The sequence below is a fragment of the Lolium rigidum genome, chromosome 6 (genome assembly GCF_022539505.1).
Source record: "Lolium rigidum isolate FL_2022 chromosome 6, APGP_CSIRO_Lrig_0.1, whole genome shotgun sequence".
NCBI lineage: Eukaryota > Viridiplantae > Streptophyta > Magnoliopsida > Poales > Poaceae > Lolium > Lolium rigidum.
Window position 1 is genome coordinate 156,491,550 of NC_061513.1, and position 21,509 is coordinate 156,513,058.

Consider the following 21,509-nt stretch of genomic DNA (forward strand, 5'->3'; position numbering starts at 1 on the left):
TTGCAGACGACTCTACCAACGGATAAAAATGCGTTGCGTTTTTGGGTGTTGCAAAGATACAATGCAACGCATTCGTGTGCGTTGGTAACCAATCAGATAAGCGTTGCAAAATAGCTACAGATTTCAAGCAACTGATGTATGCGTTGGTACAGAGATCCTACACGGACTGAAAATACTATTTTCTAGAAAGAATGGTTTGGTCGCTCTAGAAGTTGGTAGATATTTTTCTCAACAAAAGAGTATAGTCCGTACACAAGACATACAAATTGTAGAATATGAATGCATTGTACGACAAAGAATTCAATATTCTTTATTGAAACCACCATCTCATACATGAAAATCATCCCAAGAGTAAACGGTTTACAATCTTGCATCAGACTATCATATTCTACCTAGTACCGCATATATGGAATAGACAATTTACAATCTTGCATCAAAAGAAGATATTCTAGTCCTGCAAATATGGAAAGTCTTGCGGATGTATGGGACATGGTATGCGAATATGGCGAGTCTTGCAGATGTATGGGACCTGCAAACACATAAATTTCATTTTCAGTATCATATTGAAAAAAACAGTGATCAGTACCATGAATTCTATTAGTTCAGCACGCAAGACTTTGCTATCATGTGCATTTGAAATAGCACATCATACCCAGAAATTATGGTGGTTACCACTGTATATGTAAATTAAAAAAAAAAATTGGATACAAAATAACCATGACAAGGGCTGAACAAATCCATCAAACAGATAATCAAAATCCCTTAATTGACTAGATCATCTGTCTAAAAACACATCATCAAAATTCTTAATTAGATAATTGATATACAGAATGATCAATCACAACATCACAAAGTTGAACAATTAATCTGGCCGGCATAAGTTGAGATTCACACAATGCAGTGGATTCACTAAATTGATGTTTGCATGAGGGGGGCCATTTACATTCTAGATGCTTTTAAGGTTCAATTACAGGTGTACTTGATAAAAACAGCATAAAAACATAAAAGAGGCTTACAAAAACTACTAACATGGACTCCATTCGTTTGAAACTCTTATTGGTTGCCTCAGTGTGATTGCAATTCCAAGCTGGGACATTTCATGTGAAACAAAACAAAAAAGAATCAAAATCTTATGAGAAGTATGATGTAGAGATATCTTTCAATAAGCTGTAGTTGCACAAGTAAAACGGGTGGAGGAATAAATACATGCTGGTAATCAGAAGGAAATAAATCTTAACTACCTGTTCTAGTTAGACAATTATGTTAAGTGGTATACGGCAAATTCCGCACGTTGGACAAACAAAGCTAGCAGCTGCTAAGTAGAATATTTCAGCACTAGCATGGACCAGTTTAAACCAAATACGTGCATAGCCTGTGATGTAGTGCTCTGAAGCTATATCCAAAATAGGAAGAAGATCAGCTTCTGCTTGAATAATGACAGCATGCCTTCAACAAGATATCATAAATTTCTTTGGCTGATACAGTGTTGGCACTGGCCTTGAGAAGTTCCTCAATTCGCTGTCTTGTTATGTCAGATTTCCTGCCAGGAAAAAGTAATAGCAGGTACGACCCAAGGCATTGAAGTATAGCACTGAACATGAGAAACAAAAAGGATACTAATATGTTCGGGAGATAACAGCAAGGACTCACAGATCTTCTCTAGTTCCCTTGGATTAGATACAAGGACAGGAACCCCAGTTTGCATTTTTGCCTTCCGAAATTTCAAATCAAGACACGCAATTCTAGCAGGGGTCACTTTAGTATGCATTCATTGAGCTGCACCGCCTGAATTTACCAGGAGCTTTCAAAAGATTGATACTCTACAGAACATACAAACCAATCACTGGAACCAAAATTTTAATTTAAAGCATCGCATGAGAAGGAGTATTGGACGTGATACAAATCACCAACAGGGGAGGAATTAACACCTGCCGATATTCATGATGTTCTGGTTCTTGCCGCTGATGTGCACCCGCTTGGCTTCTTGCTGATGCCATCTCGTGCCGACGAACTTGCAACAGGAGCCCAAATCTCTGGCCATCTTTCCTCGGCCGAGCCCCATGTTCTCCAACTCGCCGCCGCGCCCCTGTGCTCCAACTCGCCGCCGCAGCCCTTCAAGAAACCTCCACGTCATGGAGTAGACCAAATTCATCGATCTTGGTTGCAATTGCAAGAGGATTTCACGAAATTAGGGGATCTCATGGTAGGCCAACGCAAAGACGTGCTCGAATCATACCTTTGAGACGTCCTCGCTCGACTAGTGGGAGGTGCCAATGTGAGCCGCGTCACCGGCCACCACTGGTAACCGGCGAGGGAGCCGCTGCTCGCCAACAGCCGAGGATCGCCCTGCGGGAAGTGGAGGGAGGCGGCTAGGTTTAGGGGACGGGAGGAGTCCACGGAGCGGTCGTGCGGTCGTGGCTGGTGGGTTAGACTAGACTAGAGGGAGTCAGGGGTTACTGGGCTGGGCTCGTTTTTCAGTTTTTACAGGTTGCAATCTGTACACTGCCAACAAATGTACCCCGCTACGCATAGATGTGTATCTAGGATACAATTTTGCAACGCATATTTCAAGGGTTGCTAGGTATGTATTGCTTTGTGGGGGTTGTTCTTGTAGTGGAAATCTGAAGTTCATTCTTTCAGCTTTTGAGCAATTGTCAGGACTCAAGATAAATTTCTATAAAAGTGAATTGTTCTGTTTCGGAGTGGCCAAAGATGATGCCAACCTATATGTTGAATTATTCGGATGTGGGTTTGGGTATTTTCCAATTAGCTACCTCGGCATTCTAATTCATTATCGGAGGCTTACGTTGGCCAAATGGAAAATTATCGAGGAAAGACTTCAGAAACGTCTGAGTAGTTGGAAAGGAAAATTATTATCCCTTGGAGGAAGATTAGTTCTCATTAATTCAGTATTTACAAATATGGTATTGTATATGATTTCTTTCTTCCAGTTGCCCAAAGGAGTCTTGCATAGATTGGATTATTTTCGATTGAGATTCTTTTGGCAAGGGGATAATGAGAAGAAAAAATATCGGTTGACCAAATGAAGTGTTGTTTGCGTCCAAAAGATGAAGGTGGACTAGGAGTCCATGATCTTGAAGTTAAAAACTGGGCCTTGCTAAGAAAATGGCTGGCCAGGTTATTAACTGAGGATATGGTCGATGGAAACAACTATTGCGGATAAAGTATATGGGTTCAAAAGCTATATCTGAGGTTATATGGAAACCAGGAGATTCACACTTTTGGGCTGGCATCATGGCAACTAAGAAATACTCTTTTCCGTTTGGTTCGTTCTCCATCAGTAATGGGTCGGAGATAAGATTCTGGGAGGATAGATGGTTAGGTACAATCACTCTCTGAGAACAATATCCAGTTTTGTGTAATATTGTTCGCCATAAGAGTGATACCTTATATAAGGTAATGGAAACCTCTCCACCCTCTATGACGTTCAAGCGTGATTTTATTGGCCCCAGACTAGCTTCATGGAATGAATTGCTACAAAGGTTAGCTTCACTCCAGTTAGTTCAGGGGGTTGATGAATTTCGCTGAAATCTCACCAAGAATGGTAAATTCACAGTCAGCTTCATGTACAAGGCTTTAATACCCAGTCAACCGATTGTTAATAATAAATCCATCTAAAAGATAAAGATACCTTTGAAAACAAAGGTCTTTGCATGATATCTTCGTCGGGGTGTGATTATTACTAAGGATAACTTTGCCAAACGCAATTGGCATGGCTGCACAAAATGTGTTTTCTATCATGAACAAGACACAATAAAACACCTTTTCTTCAGTTGTCGAGTTGCTAGGTATATATGTCAATCATTCAGATAGGTTCTACCTTATATCCTCCTCGAATCATTGCAAATATTTTTGGCAATTGACTAAATGGGATTGACGCTATGTGTAAAACACTTATCAGGGTGGGAGCGATTGATGTTGTATGATCTCTTTGGCTATGTAGAAATGACAAGGTTTTTAATGAAAAAAATTTCTTCTCTCTTGCAGGTTGTTTACCGCGTTACGGCTTTGCTCCGTTCATGGTCGCCACTCCAATGTTTGGATGATCGCGACCTTTTTACGGAGGTATCTACACGATTGGAGAACACGGCGAAGAAGTTTATTTCCCAACATGGGTGTCAGCATAATAGGCGAATTGAGGCAAATGAAGCTTAGCCGGGATCGTCACTTTGTCTTATCTTTCATATAGGAGCCATATAGGAGTCTTTTTTGAACATTTGGACATGTGAACGGCTGTGTGCATCTTGTTATGCAGAGACTGGGTGTAATGCTTAAAAACTTTTTGAGTAATAAAACGCCCTTTTTCGAAAAAAAAATACAGATCGTGCATTCTACCTGGAAGGAGATCACATGCATTCTAGTATCCAGAAGGTACATCCTATCTTTATTTTCTACTCTGGTACTAAAACTTCTCGTTACTTATGTAGTTATGTTTGCGAGTTGTTGCTTTGGAGGTTCCTGCTCTGGTTTTGGATTGTGAACCTGACATTGACTTCAATGAAGACATATAGGCTAATACTGAAGTTTATATGCTGCCGCTGCCGGGAGCAGTCCTCACGGTAACAACATTACCAATCCCATCGTCCGCCTCCCAGACGATACACTCCACGAGCTGGATGCTTCCGCCCACGCCCCCGCCGAAGCAACAACAGCTGCTCGACCGCATGCACGATTCAGGTATTTATTCCCTCGCGCGCGCTACTGTCCCAGCGGTGAAGACAACCCTTAGCCTGCACATAAATTGTCATAGTTAGAGAATAGAGTTTAGAAATACAGACATGAAACCAAGAATAAGAATTCATATTGGAGTGGACTTCTGCACAGGAGATAAAAGCATGTGAAGCAACAAATCATATATAGATTACAATTATATGTTGATGATCATCCAAACCACCAGTCACAAAATGGACAAATTGGCTAGACCTTCAGTGCTGGTATTCCTCCAGATATATAGGTTCATTGAAATTGTAATATTTATGATGGGAACACCCTGATGTAACCAAGATTCTGAAGTAACTATGGCACTAATAATTATTTTCAGAGCAGCAACGGCTAGCGTCAACATATATGTTACTACTCCACTATTCTGCCGAGATAAGATGCCCCTACAAAAAAAGTTTGACACAAACAACTACTCACCCTATTTATAAATATAAGATTTGGTAAGAAGGGAGCAGTAAACAATGACATGTTTTCATGACAGTTAACATCTTATAATCAAAATTAGAACGATATTCAGGGTATAGGTGTTCAGTTAGATTCACAACACTTAACTGCAGTGCAGATAGATGCACTTATTCATATGACCAATAACAACAATGAAATTACGTTGCTATTGTACAAATGATAACCCTTTATCTAATGTAAGAAATAATTTAAATAATTACATCCATGTTTAACTCTAATTTTCTATCTGAATGGTTCATAGCATTCCGCTCCGACTGTTTAGGAAAGAAAAACATTTTAAAAGCAGAACATGAACTCCTTAAAGACTTCTGCAAGAAAGGTACTATGAGTGAGCTTAAGCTTGCATATAGGAATGCCATAACATTGAAATTTTGAAAGTTGTGAAAATTCTAGGCCTTACCTGCACTTTGTAAAATCCTGTAGCTGTGTTAGACACCAGAAACCTCAAACGTGTTGCCTTTTCCTTGTCATCTAAGGGGAGTCAACAGTTTTGTAAGTCAACAGTTGTACCATTTCAGGTTTAGTCAGAAATTTCTTGAAGTCAAGGAGCGGAATAAACCATTTTATGACCTGGTTGACATCTTTGCTACCTATATTAATTTTCAGTAGATACAGGGTATAGTACAATAACAAACAATAATAAACGTCCCAGGCTTTCCTTCTGTATTTACAGCAAGCATAATATTAGATGGAAAATACATATTAATTGGATTCCTTAACATTCATGCATCGGACATTAGTGAAACCCAGAACTTTGTTTCATACACTGATTTGGTTCTTGCAGAACCACTGAAATGCCACTATTCATTGTAAAAAAACGGGTGGAGCTTAGCCAAGACAGAAATTACCTTGAAGTTATCATTCCCAAAAGCCTTAGAAGACTCCGCAACCATCCACCATGAAACCATCCTAGGAGGATCTGATTAGATGATTGTTTGGTAGGTGTGTAACCAAGGCAGACTCCTCGGATCTAGAAGCGCCCGGTTGATCGAGTGAAACATTAGTGGAGCCCACATTAGCATCGATACCTGAATGCATCAAACATTGGTACAACCTCTCAATATTTATATATGTAGCCATATATGGAGCCATACCTGAAATATGACAGCACATGATAAATCAGTATCTCATACATATACTTTCGTCCCAACTCACGCCATCTATATGTTGCTAGTTAAGAACATATTACATGCTTCAGGTGTCTGGGCGACTACGATTGTCCAGCATGTGGCATATGACATATTGCTCTATCGTTATTGAGAGTAGTCGCTGAAATCGCTTGTTTTTTAAGTTTGTGCTTGGCGCCGACGCTTTGAAATCTCATATTTATATCTACATAATATTCTCTATCCCTTTGCCTTTTGATCTCTTTAGGATCTACATGTACGACAAAATAAACTATATGTCCATATAACAGTAAGCAATTTAAACGCAATGACTTTTTTTGTGAATAGCAATGACTGTTGTTAATCAGCTATGTTTTGCCCATTGGTCATGTCTTGAAATGGAGTGCGGTTGGATGGGTTTGTTATGCTTCCTTTGTCCGCAAAAAGTAGCTGGTATTAAAAGACTTTAGCATATATGAAAATTTCAGCTTTTGTGCCACTAAAACACAGTAACCATAACAGCTTCAAAAACCTTAAAAGAAGTCTGGAAAGTGAACACTTGCAATTACAGTACACCATCTTAAAATTCAATAACTTTTATTTTAGATGGGCTCCGGTTGGCATCTAAAACAAAACATGGTTAACCAAACAAAAATACAGAAAAGTCTGCAGTCATGATAGATAATACTTACAAAAATGAGTTCCTGTCCAAGGCGACATGGACTGTTGTCCATGGTTACAAATACTTGGGATGCACAATGCATTGAGTTTTCCATATGCAATTCATTCACATACCTTGAATTTTGATGTGAATCTGTGTGTGCAGGGATGCGAGCCAGCCGCCTTAGAGGAGAAGTTGGACTTGAGTAGCAGTTGCCGATGGCAGGTGCATGGCGGTGGCGTCGCTAGTGGCAGCGGTGAAGTCCGTTCGGCAGCGACGTCTGGGCGGTGAAGATCCACGATGGTGTCATTGGTGATGGACTTGGTTACGATGGTTGGAGGCAACTACGGTTTAGTGATTGAGCGTATTGGGCGACTGGACATGGAGGAGCAGTTTGAGTTTTCAGGTGCACGACGGTGGCGGCATCGGCGAAGGCCGGCCGTCGGCGAAGGCTGGGAGGCAACGGTTCACGCTAGTGTCACTGAAGGTCGGCACGTTTTGGCAACTACCGTTCCAGGGATGCCTTTTAGTGAAGCGTTTTAGCCATCATCAAGTAGTCCGTCCTGACTGTTTTAGAGGTACCGATTGGTGATAGAGTTGTCCGTGCGGGCTGTTTTACACCGTGAGATGTGAATTGGTTGGTTCAAATTTTATGGATCTGCCCCCTTGTGGATCTTTTTATATTAGTAGAGATGACGAGGACCGGTAATTAGTTGTATGTGCCCTCTGTTTTCCAGATTATCCTCGGTTATATGTTTAGTCTTGTTCAAATTTTGTAAGGATTGACCGGGTATATTTACAAAATATCAACATCTATAAACCAAATAATACATGTGATATATAGAAATAAAATTTATGATGACCTTGGTAATGTTCATTGTATATTATAGATGCTGATATTTTTCTATATATTTTGTGCAAATTTCAAGAAGTTAACATTGACTAAACCCATAACATAAATTAACTTGGAATGGAGAGCTTAGAAATTTCTACCAATATCTATTTTTATAAATCACGTCTACTACGTACGCTTAATTATATACATCAATAAATGTGTGATTTGTAATATAATTAGCATAAATTATGAGATCAATATTATGTCTACCCATTACTCAAATTCTTATGATATAACTTAAGTTCCGCTTTTGATGTACTCCCTCCGTTCCATAATTACTTTTGCAAATTTACATGTATCTAGACATATTTCATGAATAGATATGATACATTTAACATGATAACATGCTCTTAATGGAACCTAATTAGTTTTTGTGCATCAATATAAATCAAATCTCGTCGCCATCGGGCAATCATCCCTTCTTCTGTCTCAACCTTTATCTCTCTATATCTCCCTTTCTTCAAACATCTCTTTTACTCTGATCGATGCGCATCCCAACTGTAATTCTCCTAACGTTAGGCTGGTGCCATTGCGGGCTGGAGGCGGGGCGTTATCGCCCGGCGCGGGGCGAGAGGCAGGCGGGAGAGGGGCGAGACGGGAGTGGCAGGCGACGGCGGGGGCGCCCGGCGCTATCGCCCGCTCCCGCCCGGCTAACGCCCGCGTTGGAGGCGAGAGCGAGGCGAGAGGGCGGCGGTAGCGAGGCGGCAGCGTTGGCGGGCCGGGGCGAGAGCGGGGCGGGCGAGAGGGCGGGCGAGAGCGGGCGTTAGGCGGGCGGTAGGCGGGCTAGAGGCGGGCGAGAGCGGGCGAGAGAGGGGCGGTAGTGTGTAACGGCTAGCTGACGTGGCGCGCTCTGATTCGTCCACATCAGCTAGCCGTTGGGTAGCCGTTGCTGGTTCAAAAAACCCTAAAATTTAGTGAAGGCTAAGCTATTCAAGCAATGGAACAAAATGAAAGATCGATCAACCGACGACATGACCGAAGCAGAAAAGCGCAAACATGCGAAGGCCATCAAGATGTGCGAAAAAGAGCTTGGTCTCGAAGATGAAGAGGACGAGGAGCAGCAGGAAGAAGAGGAAGAGGAAGAGGAAGAGGAGTAGAATTTTTATTATTATGTAATTTTTAAATTTTATTATGCAATTTTATTAATTATTATGTAATCGGTAACATTTTTAGTTGAATAAAATAATTTTCTTGCATTATTTTGAATGTCTACAAAAAATCGAGTGAAATAACTTAATCTAAAAAAGAAATAGTGATGTGGAGGAGAGAGAAGTGAGAGGTGACACTATAGCCTGTGCACTGGCACCGTGGGGTGAGAGCATCCCCAGCCGTTGGGGCTCCCCAGGCCGAAATCCGGCGTTATTTAGCGTCGGATGGATGTATTTTTTGGCCTGGGGAGGCCCATTTTCCCAGTGGCGAGCCCATGGTCGCCTTCACCCACCGCGTGCATAGCGACGGTGTCGCCGGGAAGGGCAACCGTCGGAGTGCCCTCGTCGCTTTGAACCGCCATAATAATGGTCCGCGAAGTGGTCTGGAGAGCCCAAACGCCTCGTCGGGAACGGTCGAAGTAGCCTCGACGCGACAACCGCCGTAATGGAGCATGAACTCCGCGGAAGAGCAACCGCCGCTCTCGAGACCTACATATACGGTTTCCAACGACCGACGCCATTCATCTATTCTCTCCTCACCATCTTCTGTCAACCATGAGCGATCACTCTTGGCCATCGAACACCGACAGCGAGGGGAAGGCGCCTGGATGGCGCCATTGGTGGGATCCAGCTGCATCGTCCAGCAGCGACGATTCCCCCCCCCCCCCCCGCCGGCCAGCGAGGACGAATGGGATGACGACGAGGAGGAGGACGAAGAGGCCGAGGAGCAGGCCGAGGAGCAGGCCGAGGAAGAGGCCGAGGAAGAGGAGGAGGAGCAGGAGGAGGAGGAGGAGGAGGACGAAGAGGCTGATGAGGACGCTAACGACGAGGAGGACTCAACTTCCTCCGACGAGGAGGTGACGAGCCGGAAGCGTCGCCGCCACGACGATGAGGCGGGGCCATCTAGGAAGAAGAAATAGTTAAAGTTTGTTTTAAAGTTTTTATATGTAATTTTTATGTTTATTCGAATTATATATAATTTGTCTATGTTGCACCACTTGAGAGTTCAAAGCTTTCGTTCGACGATGGTATTGCCGTAGATCGGGAAGACGAGGGTAGTGCCGTAGATTGGGAAGACGAGGGTATTGCCGTAGAAACCCATGCCATTGTCACCGACAGGTCGGGGCCACCAAACGGTTCCCGCGATTTTCTCTCATCCGGAGTCCCCGAGCGCTCCCCGGGGGGCCGGGGATGGCCTGGGCTCTCCGGACGGATGAAAGGCCTAATCCGGACGAAAACGAGGAACCGGTGGCGCGGCTGGGCCGTTTTCGTCCATCCGGATGACAAAACGCCGTCCTGGGGGCCTCGTCGGGAGGACGGTTGGAGATGCTCTGAGAGTGGGGTGAGAGTGGGATGAGAGCGGGGAAAAAAGCTGACGTGGCGGGTGAGAGTAGGGTGGTGCATTGGCACCAGGCTTAGGCACACTAGCAAGATCCAATCTCCTGGCTCTATTAACATCATTGTGCCACCTCAACTCTTCAACTAATCGGACAAGATCCCCCCCTCTCAGTTTATATTAGCTTCACGAGGTTCACAACATTTTTTTTCAATTAGTGGTTGTCCGACAAAAGTACCACTATACTGGACCGGCTCGCTGATTTAAGCTAGTGGTGCCAATGTGGCTACACTAACACATTCTGATAAAGTAACAATTGCAATAACAACATTAATTTATACTATGAACTCCCTCCATATCGGATTAATGGGCAAATACCTATTTCGAGAAACAAGTTTGACTACTAATTTGGTCAACAAAATATAAGATATATATCACAAAAATTATATTATTAGAAACATTTTTTAAATACAAATCCAAATGGTATAATTTTTGTGGCATATATCTTATATTTTGTTGACTAAATTTCTAGTCAAACTTATTTCTTGAAGTAGGTAATTGCCCCATAAACCGGTATGGAGGGAGTAGCATGTATTTAATAAAAGAATTCATAATCAGATGTTTGACCTTGCTATAGTCTAAATGCTCCATCGCCATCGATAATTCGATATCTATGAGAAGCAAGGAGCAAGGCAGGAATTCAGGGAAAGAAGTAGAGGAGATGGCATGCGATGACCTGGATGGCGACACCTCATGGCTAACCGTGGCGGTGATCGAGTTTGGACCTTATGGCAAATATGAATTAGGAAAAATCACAAAATATGTGGAGGTGTAAACAAAGGTGGGGGGCGGCAATGAGTGAATGAAAGAAGAAACATTTTTTCGAGAATACACCCTAGAAGGTGTATCGATCACATAGAAGAGAGGCCAAGATGGCCGATACAACGCCACGAATGGCTACAACTCCACACAACGCCACGGAAGGCTACAACTCAACACCACACCACACGATACACGGCTTACAACGCCAACCCAAAGATACACGACAACGAAGGCTTGCCTTGCACCGTCACCTGCCAAGAGTGGCGAGGGGCGGGGCACAGAGCCCCAGAACCGCGTCACGCCCGAAGATGGAGACCTTGGAAGAACAACACCAGGGATGCCCGAACCAACGTACCGAACACTCATAAGCGCCTAGAGAAGTCGGCGAGCGAATGGCAGGACCCGGCCAGTCCAAAGGAAGTCGCCAACCAAGAAGCACCAACCACGGTGTACATTGCGCCCCGGAGGCCCATGCTCCAAGGAGCTGCCAACACCGACCACCCGCAGATACAGGGACACCACGAGCAACCAAGGAGACGCCTTCAAGAAGGAAGCGACACCGTGGTGCCGTCGTCGCCCGATCCGACACCGGATCTAGGGTTTCCCCCGGTGCTCGGGGTGAGGAGGACCAGTCAGAGCCACAACGACGCCTCCAAGGAGGAAGACGACACCCGCGGGCGTCGCCGTCGCCCGCAAAAAGTAGGGATTTCTCTCGGCCTGACTGTCGACCCCAACGTCCCATAGAACCGCGCAGATGAGCCGAGCAGATGGCCACACCCCTGCAGAGAGTCAAGCCCGAGACGTTGCCAGAGCCTGGGAAGTCGCCGACCACCGCCCACCAAGAAGACCACCGCACGGGACTGGAAGGTGGGATCCAGCCCGCCGCCATCGGCTGGCCGAGCCATCGCCGACAGCCACCACCGCGCCTACCCGAAGCAGCCACCACAGAGCCGTCAGCCCGCATCGGCCCAGATGGGCTGAGCGGGCCCAAAGCTCCCGGTAGCAGCTGCAGGGGCGCCACTGCCGCGAGAGGAAGAACCCCTCAGCGGCCGCCCAACCGCTGTCCCACGCGCCGCGCCGCCGCGCCGGGACCGCCAGCTGGAGCGGCCTCCATCCAACGCCGTCGCCACAGGCCGCTGCGGATGAGCTGAGGGCCGCCGTCCACTGCCGCCTCCAGATGCGAGAGGACGCCCCTGGCGCAGCTCGCCGGCCGTCGCCGCGCCAGGCCCAGCCGACCTCCGCCGAGATGCACCGCCGCCATGGACGCCGCCCCGCACGGCCCACCACGCGCCGGGTAAGGGAAGGCCCGCCGCCGCCGGCACCGCGCGGGCTTTGCCCGGCGGCGCACGCTGGCGGCGGCAGGGGAGAGAGGGGAGAGGGGGAGCGGGAGGTTGGGGCTAGGGTTTCCCCCTAGGTCGCCGCGGGGGACGACCAGGTGGAGGGGAGAGGGGAGACCTGCTGAAGTCTTTGTTTGGGCGTCGCAAAGGCAAGAGAGGAAACACAGCGAGACTCACAAAGCTGAAAGAAAGAAGAAACATCAACTTGTGAAAGGAGAAGGTCTAGTAGGAACAAGAAAGAGAGAATAATATGGAAGAGTTACTCTACTAGAGAAAGACAAGAGAATGAAATGGCTATGTGAAACAAGATGTCGACCGATCGTTCCACGATGCCGGGTAGCACAACACGGGATACCTACGAGCATGTTATGGAGCGCACACGTGTCCCTAAACTCGTTTCGGTTACCTCCTGGCCACGAAACCGATATTCCACGTCATGCTCAATTTAGCCGTCAGTTCGGCCCGCCCCAGAACCGACGTTACCGACCGAATTAATAGCTAGTGGTTTGTTCCACAAGCAAGCTCATATTGTTCTGCAGGCAGCCGCCAAATCAGCTTCCAGAAAGGAAAATGATCCAATCCCCCCGGGGGATATCACGCGCTGCAACCTCCTGTTGCCTGGCCGTCCGATGCGCTTCATCGCGCAGACGCCAACGCTCCACGGATGACGCGTCCAACCTTATCCTTCTCGTTCTCTCTCACCACGCCCAAGGAAATTCACGCCGCCGCGCACTGCCGTTGCGCCCCAGCCCCGCCACCGCGCCCCGCCGCCGCGCCCTCGCATCCCCTCCACCCACCGCCGCCGGGTACCATCAGCCGCCGCGTCCCTGTGCTACAGCCGCCGCGTCCCCGTGGCTACCACCGTCGCGCACCCTGGAACCCGCCGCCGTGACCCCATAGGCTCCCGTCGCGAGGTCAAGGGAGAGGTCCGTCTCCGGCTACGGCCGCTCCTCCGTGATCCGGCCAGGCGCCGTCGACTTCCAAGCCGGCTCCGCCTCCTACTCCGGCGCAGGCGCGACATCCTCGACCTCCCATGGCCCCGGTCGTGGCCTTCTCGTCCCAAGGCCGAGGTCGTCGGGGGCACATCGCCGATGGCCATGCTGGCATACGGTCGCCGCCGTCCTCCTCATCGGCCAATACAGATGCAGCGCGGTCGCTGCAAAAGGAGTGACGAGGTTGCTACCTTCGGCATCCGAAGGTGCTACCAACGTTGGTCGGTGATGCTACTGTCAAGGGGATCGGTGATGATGCACCTGGTGGGCAGCGCTGCTAGCCTGCTACAACGAACAGCCTATAATGCTACCAGCGGGATTTTGTTCAAGTTGGTGCTGAATTTTAAGACTACTTGCTGAATTTTTTTTGATGTTGTTTTGTGTATTTTTAAATGGTACGATTATTTTGTAATTTTTCTATAATAGTACAAAAGTTTTGCTACAACGTCTCCGGCGAGGTCTCCGCTGCGCCCCAGCCACGCCTGCCGCCGTGAGGTGCGGCCATGGCGGAACTCAAGCCGTCGTGCCCGAGCCGCCTTGCTCCAGCCACGCTCTAGGCGGCAGCCGCGCAGCCGAGCGGAGGAGGCCAGCCAGGGAGCCTCCCGCACGAGCTCGATGCCGTGCCCCAGCCAGGCGCTACTGCACGCTGCCGCGTGGTGCGGCCATGGCGCCGCACGCCGCGAGTCCGTTCGTCTCTACGTCGACATCGTCATGGCGCAGCTCCAGCCAGCCCGACTCCCTCTTAATGCCGGCGACAAGCGTCCGCCATGGCTGCATGAGTTTGCTGTCTTAGGCCTCCATTGTTGCTACCGACAAAGGCAGTGTTTGCTACCTACGGCCTCCGGTGTTGCTACCACCGTTGAGCGTCGTTTCTGCGCGTCGATGGCGGAGGTGCTGCCTGCGGTGCGCGTGGTTTTGCTACCTTAGGTGTTCAACGTTGCTACCGGCGGTTCTGGGTGTTGCTACCTTAGGTACACGGAGTTGCTGCAACCTTTTTGGCGACGCTGCTGCAGGCGAGGTCTCCTTCATTGTCTCTGCAGGCTGAAGGCTACATTTCTATAATTTTTTTGATACAACATTTCTATATTTTTGCTACAATTGTACCATAGGCATAGGGCGTTTGCTACTAGCAGCTTGTCCTGGACGGACGGAGTTGCTGCAACCTCGGACGGCGTTGCTGCCGGCTGCAGGCGATGTCTCCGTTGATGTCTTAGAGGATTTGTAGCATATGAATAAAAAAAATTGCTACAATTTATTTGCGGTTTTGCTATATTTGCGTAATATGTTTGCTACGTGGTCTCCGGCGAGCCCAGCTTTTTTATTTTCTTTTCTGAAACGAACCGTTTTTTGCTTCAGTCATTTGCTGCCGGGGGTAATTTTTTGCTGCCGGAGATGTTTTTTTGCTACATGCAAATCTAACCGTCAAAATGGTTGATCCGACGGCTGGGGACCCGGGGGCTGGGGAATCAGATCCCCCGGGGGACGCCCAGCACTTGCCTTCCAGAAAAATCAGTTTAAAACGAGTCTAGAAGGCAGAAAGAAATGACACGGAAGCCGAGCAAACAGAGGATATGGATCCTCGGAAACGAAGCACCGCGTGCCTCACCAGTGACGTGCACCTCGCGCGATCACGACGGGGCCAAATCCCGAAGCGCGCGAGACCTTCTCGAAGGTCGTCTCGCCACATCTGCTCCGCTATATAAGCGCCGGTGCGCCATCTCCAACGACCTAGAGCAAACCTTCGCTCTACAAATCCGACAAGAAAGCAAACCCAAGCAAGCCAGCAAGCAACCAAGAAATGGAAGCGCGGCGCGGTGACCGCCACCACAGCCAGGAACCCACGGTAGCCAGGGATCCTCCATCCGGTGAGGAGTCCGACGACGAGTTCGAGTTCTCCTTCGGGGCCCGGGAGCCTGCAGCCACGGGCGGCGCCGCGATTCCCGGCGACGAGCTAGTCTACCCGGTGTTCGGCCGTGTCTTCGAAGACGCGCGCACAGCACCGCCGACGCCAGCCGACCGGACGCCGCTGAGGAGGCTGTTCCTCGAGGAGGCGCGCAACTCCTCCGTCGGCTCCAACTCCTCCACCTCCTCATCCTACTCCTCGGCCGCCGCGGACCTCGACGGCGCGTCCCCGGACACCTACTGCGTCTGGACGCCCGGCGCGTCACCGGCGTCCTCGCCGGCCCGGTCGCCGCGGAAGAGCGGCTCCACGGGGTCCCTGTCGCGGTGGCGCCGCGTCAGCCAGCTCGTCGTTGGCCGCAGCAGCAGCGTCGGCAGGGACAAGTTCGGCTTCTTCTCCGCGCCGGCGTCGCCTGCCAGGGAGGTGCAGCCCAAGGCGAAGCCAGCAGCAAGCCCGGGCCGGAAGGGGAAGGCCGGCACCGAGGTCGGCACGGTCGCCGCCAGCCACCGGATGTTCTACGGCGGCGCCAAGGCTTCCCCCGGCACGCCAAGGCGGACCTTCTTGCCGTACCGCCAGGATCTCTTCGGCATCTTCTCAGCGCCCAAGGGGCTCAGCCGGAGCCAGTTCCAGTACCAGCCGGCGATCTGACTTCCTAGGAGACGCGTCGGCCGCCCCGCCGTGACCGTGATGGCCCCAGTTTGAATTCAGTGGAGCTGAAATTTCCAATCTTTGACACACACCGGAGCTTCCCGCAACTTCATCTTCGTGATTGGGATTCAGCAAGTCAAAAACGAGGACGTGGTGGAGTCAAAGCAAGGGAAATGTGGGGCTTCATATTTGGATTCGGTAGGAGATTCGGAGCGCTGCAAGTCAATGCCAACGACATGTGAGCGTGGTAGGACTGTATAGGACACTAAAATACACGGGCAAGCTCAGAAAAGTTTATGCTGTACATATTGTCATGTACGTAGTTACGGACGTATATATTGTCTTTTTTTCGAGGGGGTGTACCATGTATATTGTTGGATCGGAGGTATAGCTTCATTCTCTTTCTTGTTCATTCACAATCTACTGCTGCTTCTCTCGTTTTCATGCATGTACAACGACATTATTTGTCTCTTGATGGAACATGCGAATAACACTTCACATGCCAATGCCCAGCTTGCCACTACTCGGTGGACAGACGGAGGCTTGATTTTTTTCTTATTACCATATCTTAATCTGTAGGTACTCTGCCAGCAATAGCATAGCGAAAAAAGTTCTTTTTTGGCACATGCGCTTAATTTTTTGGCACATGCGCTTAATATGTTTTTAATTCTTATTTGAAAAAGAATCTGTACTTTGTCATTGACTAGGAAAAATGCCCGTGCGTTGCACTGGGAAAAATGAAAACTTCAATGCTCCAGCATGTCCATAATTACTCAAATTTTGGCTCAAAGTTAAGCTAACCGCATGAGCTTAGTCTTAATATTTTTAATCTACTCTTTCTATGCTTTTTTTTGCGAAAATACTCTTTGATACTTCATTATCATATTACTTTTTATCAACTATTATGAACAATAATATTAAGTATAATATGCTATATGTTTCAGTTTAGTGAGAACCTATTTCTCTCAATGTTAGCTCTACCCTCTACTCTCTCCACCTCCACTGCTTGTAGTTGTACTTACGCTTGCCGGATCGAATCATCAAGAATGGTCGGTGGCCGGCTGTTGGCGGCGTGGGGAAGCGGCACACCAAAGCACAACACGTCATCGCAGTGCGTTGTTGACTTTAGCTGCCGGTGATCACTTCTTTGCACCCGGGCTTTTCCTTCCATGTCCGATTGGCGGTCGCATAGCGCTTTTCACTACTCCGACGCCCTCGGATCCTCGCATGCATGTCATTTCTTGTTGTTTCCTTCCATATCCGGTTGATTGAGTTTTTCTTTCTGATAGCGCTCGCATAGCTTTTCACCACTCCAGCGCCCTCGGCTCCTTGCATGATAGCGCCCGCATGATCCGTACGGCCGTCACTTTCTCGATTATGGTGCTACTTGTTCTTTCCTGGACGACCTGTTCACAACCATGAAACTTACGTATATAAACCAACAAGACACCCTATTACCCAGCGAGGTGGGACTAATCAACAAGGTACAGACGGTTTCTGGCTTGTTTTTCTGGTGTGAGATCGCCGGATCGTACTTTTTGCTACTGGCCCGACCTAGTATATAACCAACCCAGCCCATAGCAATGCGAGCTAAGACCAAACAATCACCCAGCCGGATCGACAAATCGGAACTGAGCGAATCATTTTGCGATATTTTCTATCCTCTTAGGCCAGGACATATTGTCACATGAACCGCTGGAGCCAGGCCAAGAGGCCCAGCAGGCCCGCCACCCAACCGTAGCGATGCGCACACCACATCCCCCCCGCTATTCCATCTTCTCCCGTTGACCGCCACCATCCCCTCGATTCCTCTCTCTGCCTAGCATTTCTCCCTTCGCTGCTCTTACCCGCACAATGCTCCTTCCCCGATCCGGCCTTCTCCAAGCAAGGGCGTCGAACGTGCGGCCTGCCCTGCTCCCGCAGCGTCACGCGCTCTGCTTCCATGGAGCTTTCCGCAGCGTGGCACACCCTCCCGCCGCCGCCTTTGCACTCCAGGGATGGAGGCAGCAGACCTCGTCGTAGATTGGAATGGATTCAACCGGACTTGTCGCCACTTTGGGATGGAGGGCGTAGTCGATTGGGGATGGATTCAGCCGCCATCGTTGCCGATTGGGGACAGAAGCATCTGGCCTCGTCGCCGACTACTTCAGAGGAAACCAATCTCGTCAGCTACCGGGGATGCACGCAACTCCTTTCAAGTAAAGCAAGATGCACGCGCCGGCAGATTTTGTGGGACGGCAGCGGCTCTGGTGGCCAGAAATCGAGAGGGTGGAGGCTCCCTTCTGTTTGGGGGAGCGGTCTCGTTCGCCCGGGTGGGTGAGAAAGAAAAGGAAGGAAACGGTTCGGTAACATGGCAAAAGTATGTATTATGGGAATTGGTGGGAGGGCAAAATCGTCCAAAAAAAAGCGTTGACGAAAATTTTGGCAGAAACCTTAGCTCCTTTATTATTAGGTATAGATATATCCTACTCGGTCCGTCCCAAAATATGTTGCATATAAGATTTAGTTAAAGTCAAACTTTGTAAAGCAAACGCCCCCCGCGTCGCCCTCCTCTGGCGACCGGGGGGAACCCTAGCGCCGCCGCCTCTAGACCCCCACCTCCTCCCTCTCTTGCCTCGCCGCCGCCGGAGGGGCCTCGGCAAAGCCGCGCGCGCCCGAGGAAGGTGGCGGCGGGGGAGCTTCTTCCTCCCGCATCCTCCGGCGAGAGGGAGCTCGCTCGGGCGGCGGGTGCGGCGATGTGCTGCGGGCGCGGAGGCGTTACGCGGCGCGCGGCGGCTGCCGCGACGCGTGGCGGAGTGCGGCGGCGCGGCGGTGGCCGAGGTCGCGGGCCGCGACGGTCCGGGAGCGGCCGGGCCGGATCCGGGCCGGGCGGGCCGACTCGGGCGCGGCGGTCCGGGCATCGCGACGGCGGCTGCGGCCGAGCCGCCGCGGGCCCCCGGCCGTGGAGGTGCCTGCAGGTCTGCGCCGGGCGCTGCGGCGGTGGTGTGCTGCGGACGGAGACCCCGGGCAGCGGCAGCGTCATGGTGGGCGAGGTGGTCGACGGTGCTGGCGCGCAAGATGGCGTGCTCCGGCTTCCCTACCGGTGAAGGAAGACTCGGCGGGAGGGTGTGCTTTCTCCGGGTGAAAGCTCTGCCCGACATGGTCGGTGCCGGCGATGGCGACGCCTCAGGGCGTCGTTCCCCTTCTTGGAGGCATCGTCGTGGAGCACTGCCTTCGAGGATTCGTGCCCTCCGGGTGAAAACCCAAGCTCTGGCCTCGGCCGGAGCGGGCGACGGCGGCGGTCTCGTCGCTTCCCTTCTTGGAGGCGTCGTCTTTGGAGGGCATGAGCTTCACTCGGCGAGGGCGGTGTTTGCCGGGCTACGTTGCCTTACCGTCTGCGTTGGAGGATGCCGAGGCGGCGGCCTCGGGTAGGTGGCTGTGAGCCGGGGCGGCGGCCCCGGAAGGCGGTGCGGCAGCATCTCTAGGGTGCGTGGATGCGGCTTGTCATGGCTTGGGTGGCGACCCCGGCCGCGTGGGCGGTAGGGCGGTCGGCTCGGTCGGACGCCGTCCCGGTGGGGACTGGCCGGACATTATGTCGGGCGGCGGCCCCGGATGATATGGTGTGATGCCCGTGGTCCGCGGCCTTTGCCCCGTGCGGCTTGGGTTGCGGGTGAATGGTTCGTGCGGCGTTGCAGCTCGAGAGCGAGCGGTGGTACGTCGCGGCGGCGGCCCGGAAGGTGGTGGTCTTTGTGGACGCGCGAGGCGCGACGGAGCGACGGTATGTCGGAGCGGCGGCTTCGAATGTTCGTCATCTTCGAGGGTGCTTGACCTTGGGTCGCTTGGGCGATAAGGTGACTCTCGACGGTGGGCTTGGGCGGCAACGACAATGATGCTGAGCATGGTTTGGTTGCTGCAAGACCGTGTTAGTCGGCTCCGTCCCGGCGTGTCCGAATGTCTTCAGGTTGGCCTCCTCTTATTGTGAAGTCGAAGCTGCCTTTGGGCGGTGTACGATGACCTTCGAGGGCGGTCCGACGGTGAAGGTCCTTTTCGGCGCAGGTTTTGTGCATCTCCTCTCCGCGGCTCGTCGTCAGAATCGGAGCTACCGGCCTTTTCTTGGGGAGTCATCTGTTTGGCATAGGCCAACTCGAGCTTCGCGTTTGTGTAGCTTATGTGGGTATCCAGGGTGGCTCGGTGTGCCTTCGCGGCATCGTGTGGGTGGGTGTGTGGGCTTGGCCCCGTCATTGTAGGTTTTTGCCCGATTTTCTCCAAAAAATCGGGCACCTTCTGCTTAATTAATGGATGAGGCAAAGCTTTTGCCTCCGTTTTAAAAAAAAACTTTGTAAAGTTGCCTCGTAAAAAAAACTTCGTAAAATTGGATCGACTATATAGCAAAAATTATTATTATTATGATATAAAATGTATATGATATTATAATATACTTCACCGTGATTCTAATACTATTGATTTTATATGATGAAAGTTTGTATATTTTGTTATATAATTGATTAATGTTTACAAAGTTCGACTTCCACGAAAAATTACGTTCAACATAAATTGGGACAGAGGGAGTACAAGCAAGCAAAATCGCAATACAATTATTATTGTTATTATTAGTATTATTATTATTATTATTATTATTATTATTATTATTATTATTATAGGCTACATAAAAATGATAAAATTTGATATTTCCTCCATCCTGAAAACTAATCTAGGACATCTTTTTCAGGATGAAAGAATTCTTTTTAAAGACTAATAAATGTTACACAGATCCACACTTTCGTCCTTTATATGTAGCTGAAAATACACATTACTATTTCAGTTTAATAGCTTACACGTCTGTGTAATACGTAACTGGCTACATCCTGATTTGTTTTCGTAAGTTTTTGAAGCACAAAAATATGATCTCCCCTAGCTAGCATAGTCATTACAGAGTCAACTTCTTGCTGCTCAAAAATTACAAAATCGTTCCCTGTTTGCGGGCGCCGGAGTGCCGGAGTCCGAGTTTACATATGCGACGCTTCCATGACCAAGTCGAACCGGCGTTGCCTTGCAGTCCAGGTGACTACTCAACGCCCGGGAAAAGCGACGCCCTGTTTTCTTGCGATGTTCAAGTTCAACCCTCCTTTCTGCCAGACCCTGCTTTGGATCTGTGATGCACGCACGGACCCTGTCCGGCGGTCGGATTGGACACTTGCTACCGTACTGACTGAACGGTCTTGCTTGGCTGCTCCTATGGGCATTTTCTTGCCTTGGACATCTGTCGCAAGACAAACAAAGCGTATGATATCTGACTGAACGCTCGGTCAATCGCTGCTGCCACGGCAATTTAGCTGAATGTTAAAATATACCATCATCCAGAGATGAAGGTAGAAAAGGAACGGCGTCGATGTTACACGAGAGTATTTTTGCGAAAACTCCACCAACCTATTAATAATTATCAACAAAAATATTAAAATAATATAAATTATAAATAG

The 21,509-nt window shown here is 49.3% G+C and overlaps 1 protein-coding gene and 1 long non-coding RNA gene across 4 annotated transcripts; one reads left to right on the forward strand and one right to left on the reverse strand.

The window, feature by feature from the left end:
* Nucleotides 1–289: 289 nt before the first annotated feature.
* LOC124667145 lies at nt 290–2,294 on the reverse strand. Of its 3 annotated transcripts, none has more exons than XR_006991171.1 (3): nt 1,929–2,294; nt 1,017–1,820; nt 290–529 (listed from the first exon to the last, which is right to left on the reverse strand). It is a non-coding gene; the product is annotated as an uncharacterized LOC124667145 (long non-coding RNA). The 3 variants fall into 3 exon arrangements; XR_006991172.1 differs by having other exon boundaries at nt 1,017–1,540; nt 1,651–2,294; XR_006991169.1 differs by having other exon boundaries at nt 1,017–2,294.
* A 12,965-nt stretch (nt 2,295–15,259) lies between these two features.
* LOC124668104 lies at nt 15,260–16,387 on the forward strand. Its single transcript, XM_047205301.1, has one exon. It carries the CDS (start codon nt 15,304–15,306, stop codon nt 16,051–16,053), a length of 750 nt encoding a protein of 249 aa, XP_047061257.1. The 5' UTR covers nt 15,260–15,303; the 3' UTR covers nt 16,054–16,387.
* The last annotated feature ends 5,122 nt before the right edge of the window (nt 16,388–21,509 follow it).